The sequence below is a fragment of the Schistocerca piceifrons genome, chromosome X (genome assembly GCF_021461385.2).
Source record: "Schistocerca piceifrons isolate TAMUIC-IGC-003096 chromosome X, iqSchPice1.1, whole genome shotgun sequence".
Classification (NCBI taxonomy): domain Eukaryota; kingdom Metazoa; phylum Arthropoda; class Insecta; order Orthoptera; family Acrididae; genus Schistocerca; species Schistocerca piceifrons.
The window spans coordinates 168,473,553-168,492,611 of record NC_060149.1 but is presented as its reverse complement, the minus strand read 5'-3'; the positions used below and the strand labels follow the sequence as shown (position 1 = coordinate 168,492,611).

Sequence of the window (19,059 nt, the reverse complement as noted above, 5' to 3'; positions counted from 1 at the left end):
GCAGACCTGAATCACAAAAACAGTTGGCAATGTATTTATAATTATAGACTGTGTAGAGCAAGAAAAATTACTGGAAGTGTGTTTGGCGTTATAAGCTCTGTTTTCAGAGTTTTGAGAATGGGTTGCCCATTAGCTCCAGCTGTTGCAAATCTTTTCATGGACAATTTTGAGGATATTGCCTTAGACATGGTACCATTACAGCCTAATTGTTTCTTTCGATACATTGACAACATGCTTGTCATTTGGCCCCACAGATGTGAGAAACTTGATGAGTTCCTGGAACATCTCAATGGCATTAATGGTAACATCTATTTTACAATGGCGGCAAAAAAAAGGCAATGCACTGCACTTCCTCGATGTTCTCATCCACCCCAAATGAAATGGATGCCTAGGCCACAGCATCTATAGAAAACCCACCAACACTGATCTTTACTTGCACACCATCAGCCATCATCACCTGACACAGAAGAGCACTGTTTTACAAACATCAGTGCATCATGCAAGAATGATATCAGATGCTGATAACCTGCCCCACGAGCTGAGCCACCTATGCAGGGTCTTCAGGAACAATGGCTATAACAGCTTTCCTGACATTCTGTGGCTCTGTCTTTGGCAGTACAAGCTGCCTCCTGAAATGACACAAGGTAAATCAATCTTCAGGCCTCTGGCAAAAGTCCGTCAATTACTGAGACCAGTTAAACATGCAGCAAGTCTCAGAACACTTTCCATATACAAGATACCTTGCAAGTGTCGTGAGTCTTATGTCACACAAACAGCACAGACCCTGGAACAATGTGGGAAGGAGCATAAGAGATCCTATCACTTATGCTACCCTGAGAAATCTGCTTTAGCTGAGCATGCTTTAGAAAATGGACATAAGATAAAATTTGATGAAACATCCATTATGGTCTGCACAAATGACTTCTACAATTGTGTACTTAAAGAAGCCATTGAAATAAAAGTCACCGATAACACCCTAAATAGATATGGTGGCCTGCAGCTCTGCGTAGTATGGGATCCAACGATAGTGTGGTTGAATCAGTCACATTAAACGCCAAGTCAACATATGCTCATATATGGCAATCCCACAGGCACCAGTGACATCACAGCCAGCAGCTGGTGTATATAAGGGGCTTACCAGCAGCCCAATAGCAGTCATACCACTTGACCTTGGCCAAGGAGTGCTTGGCTGAAAGCTTGCATAATTTTAATTAATTGACACAGTTGGAAAACCAAGAATTTTTTATTCAATGTTACCCCCATGAGACTTTGCATTCATACATTGTGCTGGACTACTCTATTATTATGTATCAATGACAATAATAAAGATTAATTCATTTCAAGATGATCAATGGCAAATATAACTTATCGGGCTGTGAACTTTCTACCAGATTACTAGTGCCACTTCAGAAATAATGAAACTATACAAAAGTTAATGACTGACTATAACAGTTTTGTGAGTGTATGTTGTTCCTTATCAGCAAGTAAATTTTTTCCAGTTTCAAATATTACAAATAATGCGTCATTTTGGATGCATAAATTGTAATACAAATATGGAAGAAAATTCCAAAAGATTAATGTGGAATATAAATATATATAAAATTTATTTTAATCTATGATTGGATTTGGACAATTGTCCATTTCCATGTGATAACCATTCTAAGACTGTTCAGCATTAATTATTCAAAGCTGAATATACTTCATCACAAGGGATGTAAACACATTCAAACACATGCCTGACACTTGAAACTGGACAACTATTTAAAATCAGTTATAATTTAAAACAACAGAAAATGTGTATTCCAGGCATGATTTTTTTAATCATGTAAGTTCTTCTATATTTCACATATTCTCTGTAAACCAAAGAGCTAAGATATACAGATATGTTGATTATAATTTTACATCTTGTTACTGACATACCATGCAGAGGCCAAGAACATCCGACTTCCCCAATGAAACCACATCTAACACTTTTGTCTTCAAAACAACCTTCTGTGAGCTCACTATGCATAACATTGGCCAGATCTTCAATAGACATCTGTAGAGTGCTCTGTGGCTGAAGTCCAGCCACGTAATAACCTGCACAAGATTTTAGATTTATCACATACATTAGAACAACAATAAATTCAACATACTAAATAAGTACATACATATAAACTATCTAAATACACTCTGTTTTGGGATAAGTAATTGGCACAAATTTCTCTTCTTGGTAATGAAATTGGTCACATTAAAATGTTACATAGTCTACAAACAGTCAGAAAAAGTCCTTAATGATAACAGTATGTGCTGAGTATGAGTCGTTCACCCTCTCTACCAGCAGTCCATTGCACCAGTGTAATGTGAGGGGCCTACATGATGAAGCCACAGTGGGCCACATTTGCAGACGACAGCCAGAAAATCTCACACAGTCACTTGGCTGACTGGTGGCAGTGGGAGTACCACCAAAGGTTGCTGGCCCATGGACCTGCTTGCTTGTGCATCATCACATGGCCACAAATAGGTCACACTGTATCCTGGCACCACCAGGGAATTTAGGCTAGCACCGAGCTGTGCCAGGCCAGTTAGTTCCTTCATGTCCTCTAGGCCAGGTGCTGACTACAGTAGTGGTCCACCAATCAGAGCTGTCACTAAATAAATCATCCAGATCTCTAACATCACACTACTTCCAGTAACTTCTGCAACGTGGAACCACCAATGACTATCTCAGGCACCACCAGGAAGTGGTCACTATTGAAATGAATGGCAATGCTATGAATGATAAACCACAAGTTGCAAATATATTTCATAACCATATAGTAGAAAGTATAGGACAAATGTTTCAACATAAAAATCATAGCAGTATGATTAAAATTCAAGCCTCACAAAATTCAATCATATGAATGTTTCACCAACTTCTACTTCTGAAATTAAGAAAATTATATATTCTCTCAAAAACAATAGCTCATCTGTCTTTGATGGTGTTTCCAATAGAGCATTAAAGACTTGTTCCCATACAAAAAGCCCTGTATCAAACAGAATCATCCAATTTGGCACATCTATATTTCCAAAACTAATAACTATACACAATGAATTTTGTTTTTTGATGAATGGGAAACTCAAAAGTTTTTTTCATACCTTTCCACAGGTGTTCCAACATGCCCACCCTGAGATGCGTGGCATATGTCAATGTGGTATCCAGATTTTTCCCACATGATAGCGAGCATGTCTTGAGTTACAGCTTCTACAGCTGCTGTTATGCAATGTCTCAGTTCATTCATGCGCGGGTGCATACAGCACAAGCTGTGGCTGCTCTGTTCGGTTGATGGGACTGGGAAGTACTGTGCCATCCATCATACTCACTGGACTTAAGTCCTTGTGATTTTGATTTGATTCCAAAGATGAAGGAACCACTTTGTGGCATTCGCTTAAGAACTGTGTATATACACACATCAAAAAAAGTTTTGCATCACCCCAGTTCCCAGAACTCCTGAAGACAGACATTGACTGTGAATATTGTATCACAGACACAGTCCCTTTGACTGTTCAGAGATGTCACTAAACCTGCCCAAAGATGTAAACAACAATGCATGAGCAGCACCTATGAGATGGAGGGGGTCTGACAGACAATCAGTTCCAGTCATTCCACCAGGAGGGTGGTAAATGGCTCGTGTGTTCTGTAGTTCAACCATGCCTAGACAGTCAGTACCGCGGTTCAATCATGTTCACATTGTTACTTCGTGCCAAGAAGGGCTCTCAACAAGGGAAGTGCCCAGGCCTCTCGAAGTGAACCAAAGTGATGTTATTCGGACATGGAGGAGATACAGAGAGACAGGAACTGTCAATGACATGCCTCACTCAGGCCACCCAAGGGCTACTACTGCAGTGGATGGCCACAATCTATGGATTAGGGCTCAGAGGAACCCTGACAGCAATGCCACCATGTTGAGTAATGCTTTTTGTGCTGCCACAGGACGTCGTGTTACAACTCAAACTGTATGCAATAGGCTGCATAATGTATGCCGAATGGACTGCTCAGGATTGGCATCACATTCTCTTCACTGATGAGTGTCACATATGCCTTCAACCAGACAATCATCAGAGACGTGTTTGGAGGCAACCGGGTCAGGCTGAATGACTTGAAGGTTTTATAGATGTTAAATGTGTTATTTTTCTATAAGTCTTGTTTAATCAGTAGCAACTGATTCCTATCAAACAAACACTTCATCATGCAGATGTTTTTGGATGAAGATTTTTATTTATTTAGTTAGTTATTATTTATTTGTTGATTTTATTTCAAACTTGTTGGGGACATGTTAGTACTGGATGAACATCAGTTGGTTTAGAAAAGGTAAAAGTGCAATGAAAACAATTCCAACCTTTCACTTAGTGTGAAATGAAAGTACCAGTAAAGATTGTGAGGACTTGCTAAACCTCATTAAAAACTGAGCAAGACTCATTAATAGCAATGAAAGATTTCTCCTACCCAGAAGCAAAATTCCACAACATGTGAACTACAAGGTAAATGTTAAAAACACATTAGCAAAAACAAGGAGAACTTTGAAAGAGTTATACTGGCAGCAAATATTCACATGAATATGAGTAGTTACTGTAGATGCTGTTGTTTGTTTAAGGTGCTCAACAACTGTGGACATCACCACCCATGAACTGGAGGAAGAAGTTGCTGAGCACATCGGATGTGCCATTATGTAAAGAAGGTGCAGAAGTGAAAGAATGACTGTGGTAAAGTTGAAATGCTGTGCTATCTGACAGAGTAAGCAACTTTGTAGAAAAATACTTACCAAATGATGAAGTTGGGTGTAGTAGTAGCTATACAGGGATAACAATATTCGCACAAGAGAAGAAGAGATTGAGCATAGCACCAAATGAGCTGAAAGATTGATGACTATAACAACAAATGCAAATTATTTAAAATTACGAAAAGTCTTGTTAGTCTTACACCTTAAAAGGACATATAGTACAACTTTGTGTACGGAAGAAGATAATATTTGCTGGGCACTCATGCACATATCTAATGGAAGGAGTTGTTGGACAGGAAGGAAATTGTATGCCAAGATATTTAACACACCAATATGGTTATGAGTTATCATGTAGCAAGAGAAAAAAGAGAAGCATTTTGAAAGAAAAGAACTGATACAAGACTAAGATTGTGCAAACATTTCCAGTTTATGTTTTTTCCTATAACAGAGTCAAAGGAACATGTCATTTTTGGATAACAAAGTTACTCTATCATTAATGAATATACAGTGTTAAAAAAGTATTCACATTTTCAGAGTTGATAGTAAGGACCAAACCAGACAAAAGTGCCTATTAAACATGGACTCTAAGAGCTATGAGCACTTGTTCATCCTTGCTACTGTGAAACATTTGTTTTCTACTGCAAGCTCTCTGCTATTACATACAACCTACAGAATGTAGTAAGCAAATAGGAACACAGTCCTCTGCTTCTGCCCATGGATACATCATACTGTAAACATCTGTTAATGTTGTTACTGTAAACCATATTCATAGTCTGTGTAAGAGCAGCAATATTTCTAGTGGAACCAATTTATGCTTTTATAAGTTTTAAAAATGATTTTACATTGCTGTTTTATCTTTGCACTTACCAGTATAATGGCAGCATGTTATTCCACATTGGAAATGGTAGACATTACGTTCTGCTATGGTCTGGAAAATGGAGGTCATATGTAAAAGCAAACAAATTACATCAGAAGCTCTGCTGTTTCACAGTAACAAAATAGTCTGTTCTCATTTTTTTGCTCAGTCATTTACTGTGTTCTGGTGGTCGTTTGTAACAGCAAAGAGCGTCCAATAGAAGTGAGGTGTTACACAGAAGCAAGGATGAACAAGTGCTCATAGCTCTTAAGGTATGCATTTTAGAGCCCACATTCAATGGATAGTGTTAGCTTGTTTTGGTCCATACTGCCATCTCTCAAAATATGGAGTATTTTTTTAACATCCTATATAGTGGCACTGTTTTAAAATTTTGAGAAAATTAGTAAGTAGGGCTTTGTAATTATACGGTAGCATTTATAAATTTTATACATTTATACAAATTTGTTTCTATTTATTCTAAATTGTTTATAAGCAATTATGACCTTACAGTGCTTAAATTACTAATTTATTTTTATTCAAAACAATATATACATAAATAAAGTACTATTTTAGGAACTGTAAGGATTAATCACTTAAGAGCGACATAAAATAAACCAGACAAATCTCTATACTCACCAAATAGTAGAGATAGTGAGTCATTTAAAGGCACATAAAGAAGGTTGACTAGGATGAGGATTTGACTGGGCGGAGTAGAAGAGGGGAGAAAAGAGAAGGGAAGAGGGTGGCAGGCTTGAGGATTTGTATGGTCTGGTATATGTGATTCTGAATGATACATTTTCTATAATATTTGGTGAGTTGTTCCCTTTACTCCTTAGGTTATTAACATTGCACTTGAACTTCCTATCAGCATAAAAAAATAATATTTTAGGTACTATAAGGACTTAACTGCTTATGAACAACATCCTACACATTTTGCAACAAATAAAAAATTAAGTTTCAAAGAACACTAAAATATATTTTACATAAAATTTTAAAGCAAAGACAAATGAAGAGATAAAAAACAACAGCAGTGTCTACACAGTATGAAACAGTGAAATCATATAAAACCTAAATCAAGATGCCTGGATAGTGATCACAATCTCAGCACTTGATAAGTAGGGTGTTTTTCCTACTCCCAATGTACACCATTGCAACAAATTTTGGTGTGTGAGTCAAATTAAAACATTATGTTAAGTCGCATACATAATTAATAAAAATTGAAACAAATTGTTAAAAATTCCAATGTTTTCATTATTTCCATGCCAACAGTAGTTTTATTTTACTTTTTAATTCACATGTGTTGGAACTGCCACTCAGAAGTTTTCACAAATGTATTGTGCAACACAAGATGGAACAGTATTAAACTGAATGTTGTTTTCCTAATTGCAGAGTTAAAGAGGCATTTTATTTTAGTACCATGAAATTACTATCTTCTACATCTATATTTTTACTCACCAGTGCCTGCTACAACATGGATGCCAGTTTTCTGTGAAACTTCAATCATGAGAGGTATGTTTCTGTTAAGACCATGTGATGTATTCTCTACAATGGTCCCTCCCCCAAATTCATTAAACATTTGCATTTCTGTGAGAACAGCAGCGTGTGTTTCCTTGTCATCAAATGTGAGATTATACTTATTGCTGTAACTGTTAAAAATGCAGTTTATAATAATATACTGATTGGAAGTATCAGATTGCAATATAAATGGCAATAGTCTATATTACTTCATGGATACTTTAGAACTTAGACTTCGGTGATTGTAGTCAACCCTGTTAAAACAGTACAGTTTAGCATTCTTGACAAAAACTTCTTGACGCATGAAGGCTAAAACACTGCACTGAGGTCTGTGTCTCAATCACGACTGATGCCAGTGACTCAGCTGTGGGCGCTGTTTTACAACAGCACACCACTGACTCCATCCAACCCCTCCGCTTCTTTTCCAAGAGCCAGAGTTAACGCACGTTGTCAGCTTTCAACCGTGAGCTCCTTGCTGTTTATGAGGTGATTAAACATTTCTGTAGTGACCTTGAGGGGTGACGTTTCACAATCTATACAGATCACAAGCCACTCATGGACGCTAATCCGTCTAAGGACCTTCTGCCAAGGTTTTTCCACCATGTGGACTACATCTGTCAGCACTCTTCTGATGCGTGCTGTATCTGCGGAGTGGAGAACATTGTTGCAGACTACCTTTCCTGCATCTGCATGCTAACCACACCACTGAATCTGGAGGATCTCAACCAACTACAAGCCGATGATGATGATATACAGCAAATAATATCAGACAATGAATCATCACTCTCTGTCTAGCCCCATATACTTCCTGGGTCGACAATCCCTGTCCTTTGTGACAGCCCTACAGGCACACTCCGCCCCCTGGTCCCTACCGCCCTTCATCATAGGGTCTTTACTGCCCTGTATGGCTTAGCCCACCCTGGGACAGAAGCCACTATGTGGCTTCTTACGGAGCGCTTCATCTGGCCTGGCGTGAAGCACGATTTTTGCACTTGGAACCGTACGTGCATCCTGTGCCACTGCAGCAAGGTCAACAGGCACACTCAACCTCCATTGGGCAAGTTTGACATTCCAAAGGGGCATTTTCGGCATGTCCATATCGACATCGTTGATCCCCTCCCCCCTTCCGAGGGTTACAGATACATTTTATCGATCACCAACTGTGTGACCTGCTGGGTCAAAGTGGTCCCACTAATTGACGTCACAGCCGACACCATTGCCCATTCTTTCATCTTGACATGAATTGCTTGCTTTAGCTGTCCCCTGTCTCTCATGACCAACCAGGGACACCAGTTTGAGTCCGCCCTCTTTGTGCGACTCTGCGAACACTGCAGCATAGCCAAATTTTACACCATGTCTTACCCCCCGCAGGCAAACTGCCTGGTCGAGCAGTGGCACTGCACACTCGAGGCCATGCTAATGTGCAAAGGTGACCTATGGTCAGAGGCCCTCCTGTAGGTCCTGCTGGGTATTCACTCGGCCCATAAATAAGATTTGAATGCCTCATTCACTGAGATTCTACAGGAAACCCCTCCTTCTTTCTGCTGAGTTCGTCAAGGATTCACCGTCAGCCACAACCGAGGATCTTCCTGCCCTGGTCGAGCAGGTTTGTGTGCATGTCACATACCTCCACACCCCCATTCCCCACCTCCACACCACCCCACCTGTGTTCATCCAAAAGGACCTCACTGCATTCGACTTTGTAATGCTTTGGGATGACACTGTGTGAGCTGCCCTCCACCTGCCTTATTCTGGCCCTCACCATGTGCTACGTCGCAGTAGGAACATGTTTGTCATTCACCTACATGGATGGCCACAGGCAGTGTCCGTTAATCGACTGAAACCAGCGTGGTCACTCACCGATCTGCCTCCTGACGCTGCCGACCTGCCTTCGGCTGACGCGTCTCCACCTGTACAGCTGTTGGAACCACGGGACACCTGCACCGCCGACACCTCCCATGCTGGCTGCTGCCTACAACTGCCACACTGGCACCAAGATTACAAATTTTTGTAATGAAGCTTCTCTCTGCCTTGATCCGCATTGAGGGGCGAGAGGGGGGGGGGGGGGGGGTGACCGGGGCATCTCTGGTGCAGATCACCCTATCTTTGTGACTTTGATTATTTGGACTGCTTTGTTCCAGTTGCACTTTCAGCACTTAACTTTTGTGCACTGGCATGTTTGTTACGTATCAGTAATTAATAAATGTGTATTCGATACTTGATGTGTGTTATGTCCAACCAATCCTACATGATAACCACACACCCATAATGACATGCTCTTCTTCTTCAGTCATTCTTACTAAATTTATTTTTACTGGTAACTCCTGACTGCAGTGCTGGGGTTCCCTCCTAAATTTAACAGACCCTTCCTCCCCATGGGACCACCTCTGTTATCAGCCCTACATCCTTGACAGCAACCTACACCTCCTCTACTACCATTCTCATTAAATTATTGCCGAACTCTATCACTCCTTTGTGGCTAGTAGTACTGCCTCTGAATATGTCCTGTTTATGTCCTGTTTGTCTTCAATTAAAAAATTTCACATCTGATGCAAATACGTGTCTTCAATCCCTCATCCCTGTCAATCTATCGATTGCCTCATATTCCAGTGCTATCCTAGCCCCAGCATAGCTATTTCTGTGTGCCCCTGTATGCACCCTGCTAGACATCTCTGGTGTCAAACTCTCAGGAAAGCACTGAATGCTCATTGCTCAGCCTCCTGCAGCACCACTTTGTCCACTTCATCATTCTGTAACAAATCACTCGTGTGAACATTCAACTTCCAAATCCTATCTGCAAAGTCCTCCACTGCTTCATTATACACTCTGCACACAATACTCAACTGCTGCTGAAAAAACTGTACACTATTCTGCTTTCTGTGCCATTGTTCAGTCCCCTGCCTCATTTGATCAAAAGTGTCTGCATTATGTAATGCTTCTATGGACCTTATGAACAACTTTGCTTCCCCTGTAAAATACAACATTGCAATTTGCAATAACTGTTTATCTTACCAACCCAATAAGTTACCCAATGACTTGACATCTTCCACAAATGCTATCAGATCATTGGATGACCTGCAGGAGAAGGGAGAAACAAGGTCAGCAATAGCTGAATCCACACCTAGAACCTGAGACCTCAACAATTCTACTTCATGATCCTTCTCTGGTAACACATTTTTTACAACCAAATTATCTGCTCTCAACTGAGATACCTGATTCACTAACAACTGCAAGGCCTCCTCATTGGTGACACCTTGTGTCTCTGACTTTACCTCTGCCTCAACCTCACTCATTTTCATGGCTCAGACAAACAAGGAGAAACAACATAACTAATATAGATAGAACAGATACTCACAGATTATCCTATCAGCCTACTTCTTCTGTCTAATCATGAGCCACCTCAACTCTCTACACTGTCTAATCATGTGCCCAAAATGATTACATACAAAGCAAGTCTCTGCTACTGATTCAGCACAAGGGACAGAGTGCCCAAGTAAATTGCACTGAGTATAACTCACAGGCAGCAAACATTCATCTCTATAATGCAATATCATTACCCATTACCATGTAATATCTTTCCCAGACTGAGCTCAGTTTGGGAAAGGAGGAGAAGGGAATCAGCTGCATCCTTTTCAAAGGAACAATCTCAGCATTCTCCTTAAGTAATTTAGGGATACTACAGAAAACCAACATCTGGATGGCCAAATGAACAGCCACTGTCCTGAATAAAGTATAGTGTCTTGTCATCTTGCCACACAGAAAAGTTCAAACCATTATTTAAATTAATTTTAAAATTATATTTCTAAATTATTTGTCATTGTAAGACATCAGGCAACTGTTTAGCAAAAACAGGTTATACAACCTATATGTGAAGGGGTAATTACATCTGGATGAGAGCAGAGAGACTATCAAAAACACAGCAGGCGGCTTGTTTCCAGATATACCAGATAGTACTATGGAGGAAAAAAAACTTTAACAACTATTAAGTAAATTTTTATCAGTCAGTCTAGTTCATTTATTTTATTTTAATCATCATTTGCTTTACGTCTCTCAGTACTGCATTTGTGATTCCAAAAACATATAACCTCAATATTCTGTGTTCTGACATAATCATGCACAATGTATTCTTATTAGTAGTGAAATTTAGTGATGAATGTGACAATACTTTCAACATCTCAGCTAGGTCTAATAAAATTATTACTTACGGATATTGTCTAATAAGGCCAGTATTTTCAAGAGTAATTCCACCATGCAAATAATTTTGCAACTGTTGTGGTGGCTCCACATAAAATTTTTGAAATGTTAGAGAAAAGTGCTCATGGGTCAATGTTATTCCAAGTTTGTTAGGTAGAACTGGTCCTCGAACTGAAACAAATTAAGTTTATCATATGCAATAGTTGCTAGTGACTGTCAACAGATGAGTTTTAATATATCAAAGAATTAAGTAGTGTGACCAAACTGTTTTTACCCAGACCAAAAATAATGCAAATTTTTAAAACCCAACAGAGGTAGCCGACTCAATTACTTGTTTCAGAAAAAAGCTACTGATGCGCAAAAATAACATGAAGGATTCTTCTTAAACTCAGATCTAAGTAACGTATCCTCCTTTCCAGCCTTTCACAACCTATTTCTCTTTACTCGCTTAGGAAGGCTCTGACAATTACCAAAGTTATGTATGGTTTTTTCTCTCTGCTGTTAGATATCTCAGAAGTAATACTGGGTATCCATTCTACCTCCATAAGATTTTACAATTTTTTCAAGAGAATTTTCCTTTCGATACAAAAAGTAGTGTAACAACTTTTCTCCAAGATAGTAAGTGATGAACTAAGAACTATGTTCACTTGATTCTTGCTCTACAACATTCAATTTAAACAGTACATTTAAAACTACACTATCAAAACAAAAAGCAAGAAATCTAACAAAAAAATTTAAATCATAAGATGATACTGGGCACCTCACTACTTCATGCACTCAACTAATTCACTGCATGAAGTTTTGATTTTATGTACTGCATATCTGAGAAATTATTCATCATAGCCACTATCACCACCATAATTATAAACTGTCATTGACCTGCAATTTAGTTTGAACAAAACAGTGTTTTATTAGGCATGATCCTATTGGAAGTGGTATCCTCTCATTTTTCTTCTATTCAGCCAAGTATAGAGGGAACTACAGTTTAACATGGACTCAGAACCACAGCACAACTTGGCATTTACATATTAACAAACTGTAGTAAGAAGTAACAGAAGCAATAAGTGATAGAAAAATCTTCAGACCCACTGGGGTTCAAACCCTGTACTTTTGGATGGATTTGTTGTCTGTCAACTAGCCACTAAGGCAGGCTGTTCCAGCTGGTGCACCTATGAGCATAAGCATGCAGGGATGGAAAGAACCCTTGTGCAGGTACAGTCAGGGGGCTGGGCTGTAGTCTAAGTGGCCGTTTGCTTTGGCTGAGAGACCATGGATTGGGTTGGGTGAATGGCTCATGTATGTGCATAACAAGGAATCAATTTGGTGCAATCTGCACCTGCCCATGGGTGGGTTACGGGTGTTCTCGGTCTCCCGTGTCCTGTATGTCAGCAATGGAACACTATGCACTGAGCTGTATGAGGCTTTGTCTCTTAAATTACAAAACAATTAGAACATAGATAGTATATCCACAAGGCTAGTGTAGCATTATTCATATTGGCTAGTGACACCAAAGACTGTTCTGAAAATTAAATAAAAGGGCCCAGACAAGTGGATACAATTGGACATGAATGTATGCATATAACCACACCCCATGACATGCACACCATGTGTACATCCACCACGTGATCCACACTGGTTCACAGCATAGTGTGGGCTGTATCATTGCGAGTGGAGCAGTGTGAAGGGGATGATGGTATTCACAGTGGAGCAGTGGATGTTCATTGTGGAAAGTTACGTGTCAGCAAAGTCATGGAAACGGTGTGGTCAGTTGTTTGCGGAGAAGTTTAATGGTGTCAAAGAGTCAGCAAAGAGTGCCATGCAATGTTTGTTCTGAAAATGTTGTCAGACAGGATCTGTTTTGAACAAGTCAAAAAACATTCCGAAATGTGTCCACACAGCAGAAAATGTGACTGCAGTTCACCAGGAAATGCTTCATAATCCTACCAAATCAACTCAATGCCTGTCACAAGAGACTGGAACATCACATTGATCATGTAGACAAATACTCCACCGGGGACTTGCATGTGCATCCCTGCCAAGTGTCTGTTGTTCATGCATTAAAACCAAAAGATGCTCCTCAGTGCCTCTAATTTTGTGAGTGACTGCTCACTGAGATAACAAGGAATGGCTTGGACATGGATCTGTTCTTTACATCTTATGAAGCCTGGTTTTACCTGAGTGGTTATGTCAACTCACAGAATCATAGGTTCTGGGCAGTGGAGAATCCACATAACTTCCAAGAAACACCATTGCATGATCAGGAGATTGCAGTTTGGTGTGCAGTGCCTGCATGCCGCATTATTGGTTCCCACGTCTTTCATGAGACACTGACTTTGGCGTGTTACATTGCCAACATTTTGAAACCATTTGTGGCAGCATTAATGGAGGAGGAAAAGACCTACAGTTACTTCCAACAGGATGGAGCAACTGCTCATACAGCAGGCCGAACCTTGGAGCACATTTACACAATCTTCTTGCCTGACAGAGTTGTTAACAGGGATCAGTCTGGTCATGACCCTAGCTGGCCACCCAGTTCACCTGATCTGTCATTGTGTGGTTACTTTGTGTGGGGAGCCCTCAAGTCTAAGATATATTGTGACCGTCCTCATAGGCTTCAAGAACTGCAGCAGAACATTTTGGATGAGACTGCAGCATTTCCAGCAGTCCACCTCCAGTCTGTCTTCAGCAATGCTGCCCAGGGCTAAAAGTGTCAAAAAATGAATGGTGGTCGCTTTCAACACCTGCTATAGTCAGGTTAGTACTGTTATTTCCTTTCTCCACTGTGTTTCGCTGTACCCTGGAACTCTGTTCCCTGGGCCACTTTTATTTGCCCCACCCTGAATAAAGGTGAAAACAAAAAAAATCCTGGAATTTTTAGGATGATTATCACTGCCTCAGTCTAATATAAGATAGAGAAAATTGTTACAAAAAAAGAATATTGAATTTATGTACATAAAAGTTCTTAATTCATGTAATAGAGGGACTAGCTGAGCTAGAAAGCTATTTATTTCTTTATTTTGCTATTTATATATTTAATCCATGCAACCTGATGGTACACAGTGTGTTACAGAAGGCAGAAATATTGTTAACACTGTTAACATATATTATGGGAAGATTATGATATTATAATACATTGCAACAGACTGATTACATTAGTATGGAAATGTTATTCTACCTAATTTACTGAACTGAATACAATGTAGCTGAGTGTGTGTCATGACAGGTGCTGTATGAAGGATAGTTCTGGATGCAGTCAGAAAAAGTGACACTTTTATTTAAACACTGAATTGCTACACAAAGGGAACATTAATTAGTCTCACAAATTAATTATCCTTGGAGAAATTCACTTGCTAAATTTTATGGTGTAAGTACAGGAGCGCATGGTATAAGTTACTGCAAAAAGTTGCTCCCTCAACCCAAGGTATACACTAACCACACTGAATTTCTACTGATGCAAGGTGCAGGATTAATTATCTCTTGCAGGGAATATCAGTGGCAAGATCAAGAATGAAAGTCATGCAACTATAACACATGCATTAATGGCAGTAATGGGCAGACTCAGATGGTACCCAAATGGGAAGAAAATACATGCTGAATGGAATGTTTGTGGTGGGAGTTTTCAGGGGAAACTCAACGATGCATGTCTCAATATGAAGCATGTCACCACATGACATGTCCACTGTGACAGGGGTGCAGGACTGAACTGATGCTGACACCACAAGAAGAAGATCTGGAAAGAGAAAATCTAGGCTGATGGAAGACTTACCAGCACCCAGTCTAACTTCCTTGAACTGATAGCCAGCGACCATAGTATCCAGGTAACCATTTGTGCTACAGAATTGACAGCTTGTCATGGAAGTCGGCAGGTGAAGAAAAATCTCACTACCTTAGCAGGCAGCTGTAGTGACCGAGGAACATGTGGGATGGCTAGGGTCAATATGTGGTTAAGGACCACCACACCATTCGCCCCATGTGAAAGCAGAGCTTGGATGATGAGTGAGGTGGTGGTAAAAGCTGGTACCTGTGAAGTGGCATCTTCCAGTGGTGAGGCCATGGGTGGTGGTGTCGCCACCATGGGTGCTGATTGTGTTTCAAATACAAGCACCAGATGTTGGAGCACTGTGTATGAGGTGGGTAGAGTGGCCGGCTGTCAGTAGTCCCAGCCCACTGCGTGGAGCACTGGCACAATGCTGGTGGCAAACATGGGCATGAGTAAGTTGGCAGGACATGGGGGATGGGGTATGCCAGGCCTGTTCGGCATGGGGCTGTCTCCAGTGCTGAGCACACAGCTGTGAGTACGTGCTGGGCACAGTTACCAACGCAGGGCAATGGAAGCAGGCTCACAGCAGCATTGCTTGGTGAGGCTGACAGCTGGGTGGCTGTATCTGACAGCTGAAAATGGCCATGGTACTGTAGGCATGCACTACTGGTGCCTCCAGTCTTAGGATGGGTGTTGGCAGGTCTGGCGTTCAGCACTGCAAGTGCATGATATAGCACTGCTGCGGGGGGAGGCAGAGGTGGTGATGTTGAGTCAGAGGTGCATTCACCTGCTGGCAGTGGCAGATGTAGAATAATTGTGTCGTGTGAAGGCAGCAGGTGTGATGGAGGGGTAGGCATGTGAACACCCAAGGTGTTGGGCATGCTGACAATGACCAGTTGGTTGGAGGCAGTGCTGGGGTAGCAAGGTAGGTTTTCCACAGTGTCCCCAGCTGTGGTGGGGTGGGCACATGACCCAGGGGCTTTGGTGGTGAACGTTCTCAGTTTTATGTCAGCAGTAGCAGTGTTGGTGGTGGTGTTGCCATTGCCATCGGGGTGGTGGGCTTCAGTCTATCAATCAAAACACTGGTAGGTGTGCCATGGAGATGCAATGTAAACATGTTGGAGTCCCACTTCAGGACCCGGTGGGCCCCATATTAGTGAGGGCAAAGTGGCAGCTGGTGAGCATTGATGCACAGCATAATGTTCATGTTTGAAGTAAATTCATCATGAATGAATGTCCTGCATTCACCATGGTTCTGGGGAGGGTGGCTGCAGGTGGGTTATACGGTCCTGCAAGCCAGTGATGAATTCAAGCAGGATGTCATCCACAGGCAGGTCAGCAGGCTCTAGGAAGTTACCCAGCACAGCTAGTGGCTGGTCATAAACATGGTTAGAGGCTGACATCTCAAGGTTGGTCTTGTGAACAACACAGAAGCTTAAAAGTACTAGCAGCAGGGTAGCAGACTAGTTGCCATTGTGGCAAGCGAGGGTAGCCTTCAAGGTATGGTGGAGCCATTCCACCAGGCCATTTATGCCAGAGTGGTAGCTCGATGTCAGATGCAGGTGCAGCCAAAACGTGCAATCCATGTGGAGTTGAAAGCAGCAGTTACCATGGTGGTGGTGACTTTGGCTATCAGCATTGCCTCAAGCCAGTGGGTGGCTCTGTCCACCATGCCGAAGAGGTGGCAACAGCTGTCAGAGGATTGTAGAGTGCTGATGATGTCTACATGAGTATGGGCAAAGTGACGCCTGACATCTGGGATGACGGCAATTGGAGCTGGTAATATCAGCCAAACTTGGCGCACTGGCAGCCAAGGCTGGCATGGTCCCAGGTACTGTAGTCCCTCTGAACACCTGGCCACATGAAACACTGCATCACCAGAGTGGAAGACATGTGCACTGCACGATGCACCAGGTTGTGCAACCAGTTGCATGCAGCCTTACGGAATGGAGTGAGCAGGAATGGGCACAGTGAGACAGAGAATATTTTGCCCCAGATATTGCTGTTAGAGCTGGAAACTGATGTACATTAAAGGCAGAGGCCAGAAGCAGCACCCAAGTTGAGGCAGGTCATTCTCCTAGATGGTGCTACTGCCAGAATTGATGTGGGGAGCACTGGTTAAAGTCTTTTGCTATGGCAAAAATGATAGGCTTACGGTTGTGGAAGGCCATGAAGTGATGGGCCTCCAATGAGGGCTGAAAGCATTTGACTGTCTCGTAGATGGTGAGGAGCTCTCTGTTGTATGTGTTCCAATGTCACAGAGTGGCAGAGAGATTGCTGGAGAAGAGAGTGAGCATCTGTCAGGCCAGGGGTCACCAGCATGTTGCTGCAGGACAGCACCGATGGCTGTCTGGCTAGCATCAACCATGACTAAAAGCAGGGTGGTGGTGTGGGGGTGGTTGAGCAGGATAGTGTCCACAAAGTCAGACTTGGTGGCAGAGAAGCAGTCTTCCATTTGTGGTGACCATGACACTAACTTGCCCTACGTTTTGGCACCGTGGATGTTAGTGATGAGTGGCTCCTGCATAGCAGCAGCATTCCTTAGACGGTGGCAGAAGAAGTTTAACATGCCAACGAAGCTGCAAAGTCCCTTAAGTGTCCCTGGACATGGGAATTTGAGGATAGCTTACACCTAGTTGGGCAGGGGATGTGAACCTGTGGCGGAGATGATGTGGCCCAGAAATACCACCTCACTGGCACCATGAATGCACTTTACTATGTTGATTACAATTCCAGCATCCTGGAGGCGTTCAAAAATATTGTGGACCTACTTGGTGTGTTCCTTGGCTGTCGTGGAAAAAATGAGTAAGTCGTCCAAGTAGGCGAAACATCATAACAAGCCTCACAAAATGCTGTTGAAGAAATGCAGCCACGTTTGGTCAGTATTATGGAAGCTGAAGGTCATGAAGGCACTCTCATAGAGCCCAAATGGCATGGTGATGGTGGTCTTCTGGATGTCTTTGGGTGTGATCACAATCTGGGTAAAAGACTTGGTGCAGTGGATTGTGCTGAGAATCGTGGCCCCAGCCAGTGTGTTGTTGTAGCTGCGTAGGAGTGGCGCCAGGTACTAGTCAGGGATGGTGCAGGCGTTTACCTCTGGTAATCACATGGATGCCAGGAGCCATCCTTCTTCTTTGCAAGGTGAAGGGCAAATGCCCACAGGCTCTTCTAAGGATGCAGCATGCTCGCTGCAAGCACCTCATCAAACTCAGCCTTGGCAGTGTTGAGTTTGTGTGGTAACAGGGGCCATGGCTGGCAGAAGATGGATGGTCTGACAGTGGTGTTGATGATGTAGTGGACAGTTGAACGGCAGACCTCCTGAGGCGTGCTCGACAGGTATGTGAGCACAGGAAATTGGGCCAGGAGGCAGTGTATGGGCCAGAATATGCCACCTGCTTCACATCAAAGAAAATAGTGAAACAAGTTGTGCATTTCGTTGATGTCCCAGTACTGCCAGCAACTTCAGAAAGCAGGTGTTGGTGCCTGAGGAGGTCTGCTCTGATAATGGGCTCAGTGACGTCAGTGATGGTGAAGGTCAAGGGGAAGTCTTGGTGCAGATCAAGGCTGAAGATACAATGAAGTACGACATAGGTGGTGATGGTAGAGTGATTTGCTGCTGTTAAGAAGATGGTGAGGCAGCATTAGTGTCCTGTACAGCATGCCATGGAAAGATAGAAAACTTAGAGCTGATGTCACTCAGGAATGGTATGGCAGAGCAAGCATCATGGATGAACAGATGCTGAGAGATGGAGGAGAACCCAGCCGCACCTAATCCCAGAGGCTTTTTGCATTTGGTTGCCAAGAGCAGGGTTTGGGCCGAAGTGCCTGTGGTACTAGCAGAGGCTGACCATGTTGTGAGGGGTGTCAGCAAGATGGCTAGAGCTATGACAGGGGTAGCTGTTGTTGCACTGACAGCAAGTGCTGCACACAGGGCAGCAGATGGAATCAAGGTGGGCCACAGTTGTCTGTAGCATTGCCATATCGATGCTGCAGTG

At 42.2% G+C, this 19,059-nt stretch overlaps 1 protein-coding gene across 1 annotated transcript in view; it reads right to left on the bottom strand.

The window, feature by feature from the left end:
* Positions 1-19,059, bottom strand: part of LOC124722997 (phosphotriesterase-related protein) — a 239,160-nt gene that overhangs the window by 103,677 nt on the left and 116,424 nt on the right. Inside the window, exons 2-4 of the mRNA XM_047248171.1 lie at positions 11,316-11,475; positions 7,051-7,241; positions 1,921-2,079 (exon numbers count right to left, since the gene is read on the bottom strand). Coding sequence (XP_047104127.1) covers positions 1,921-2,079; positions 7,051-7,241; positions 11,316-11,475 — 510 coding nt within the window. The remainder of the gene's footprint in view (positions 1-1,920; positions 2,080-7,050; positions 7,242-11,315; positions 11,476-19,059) is intronic.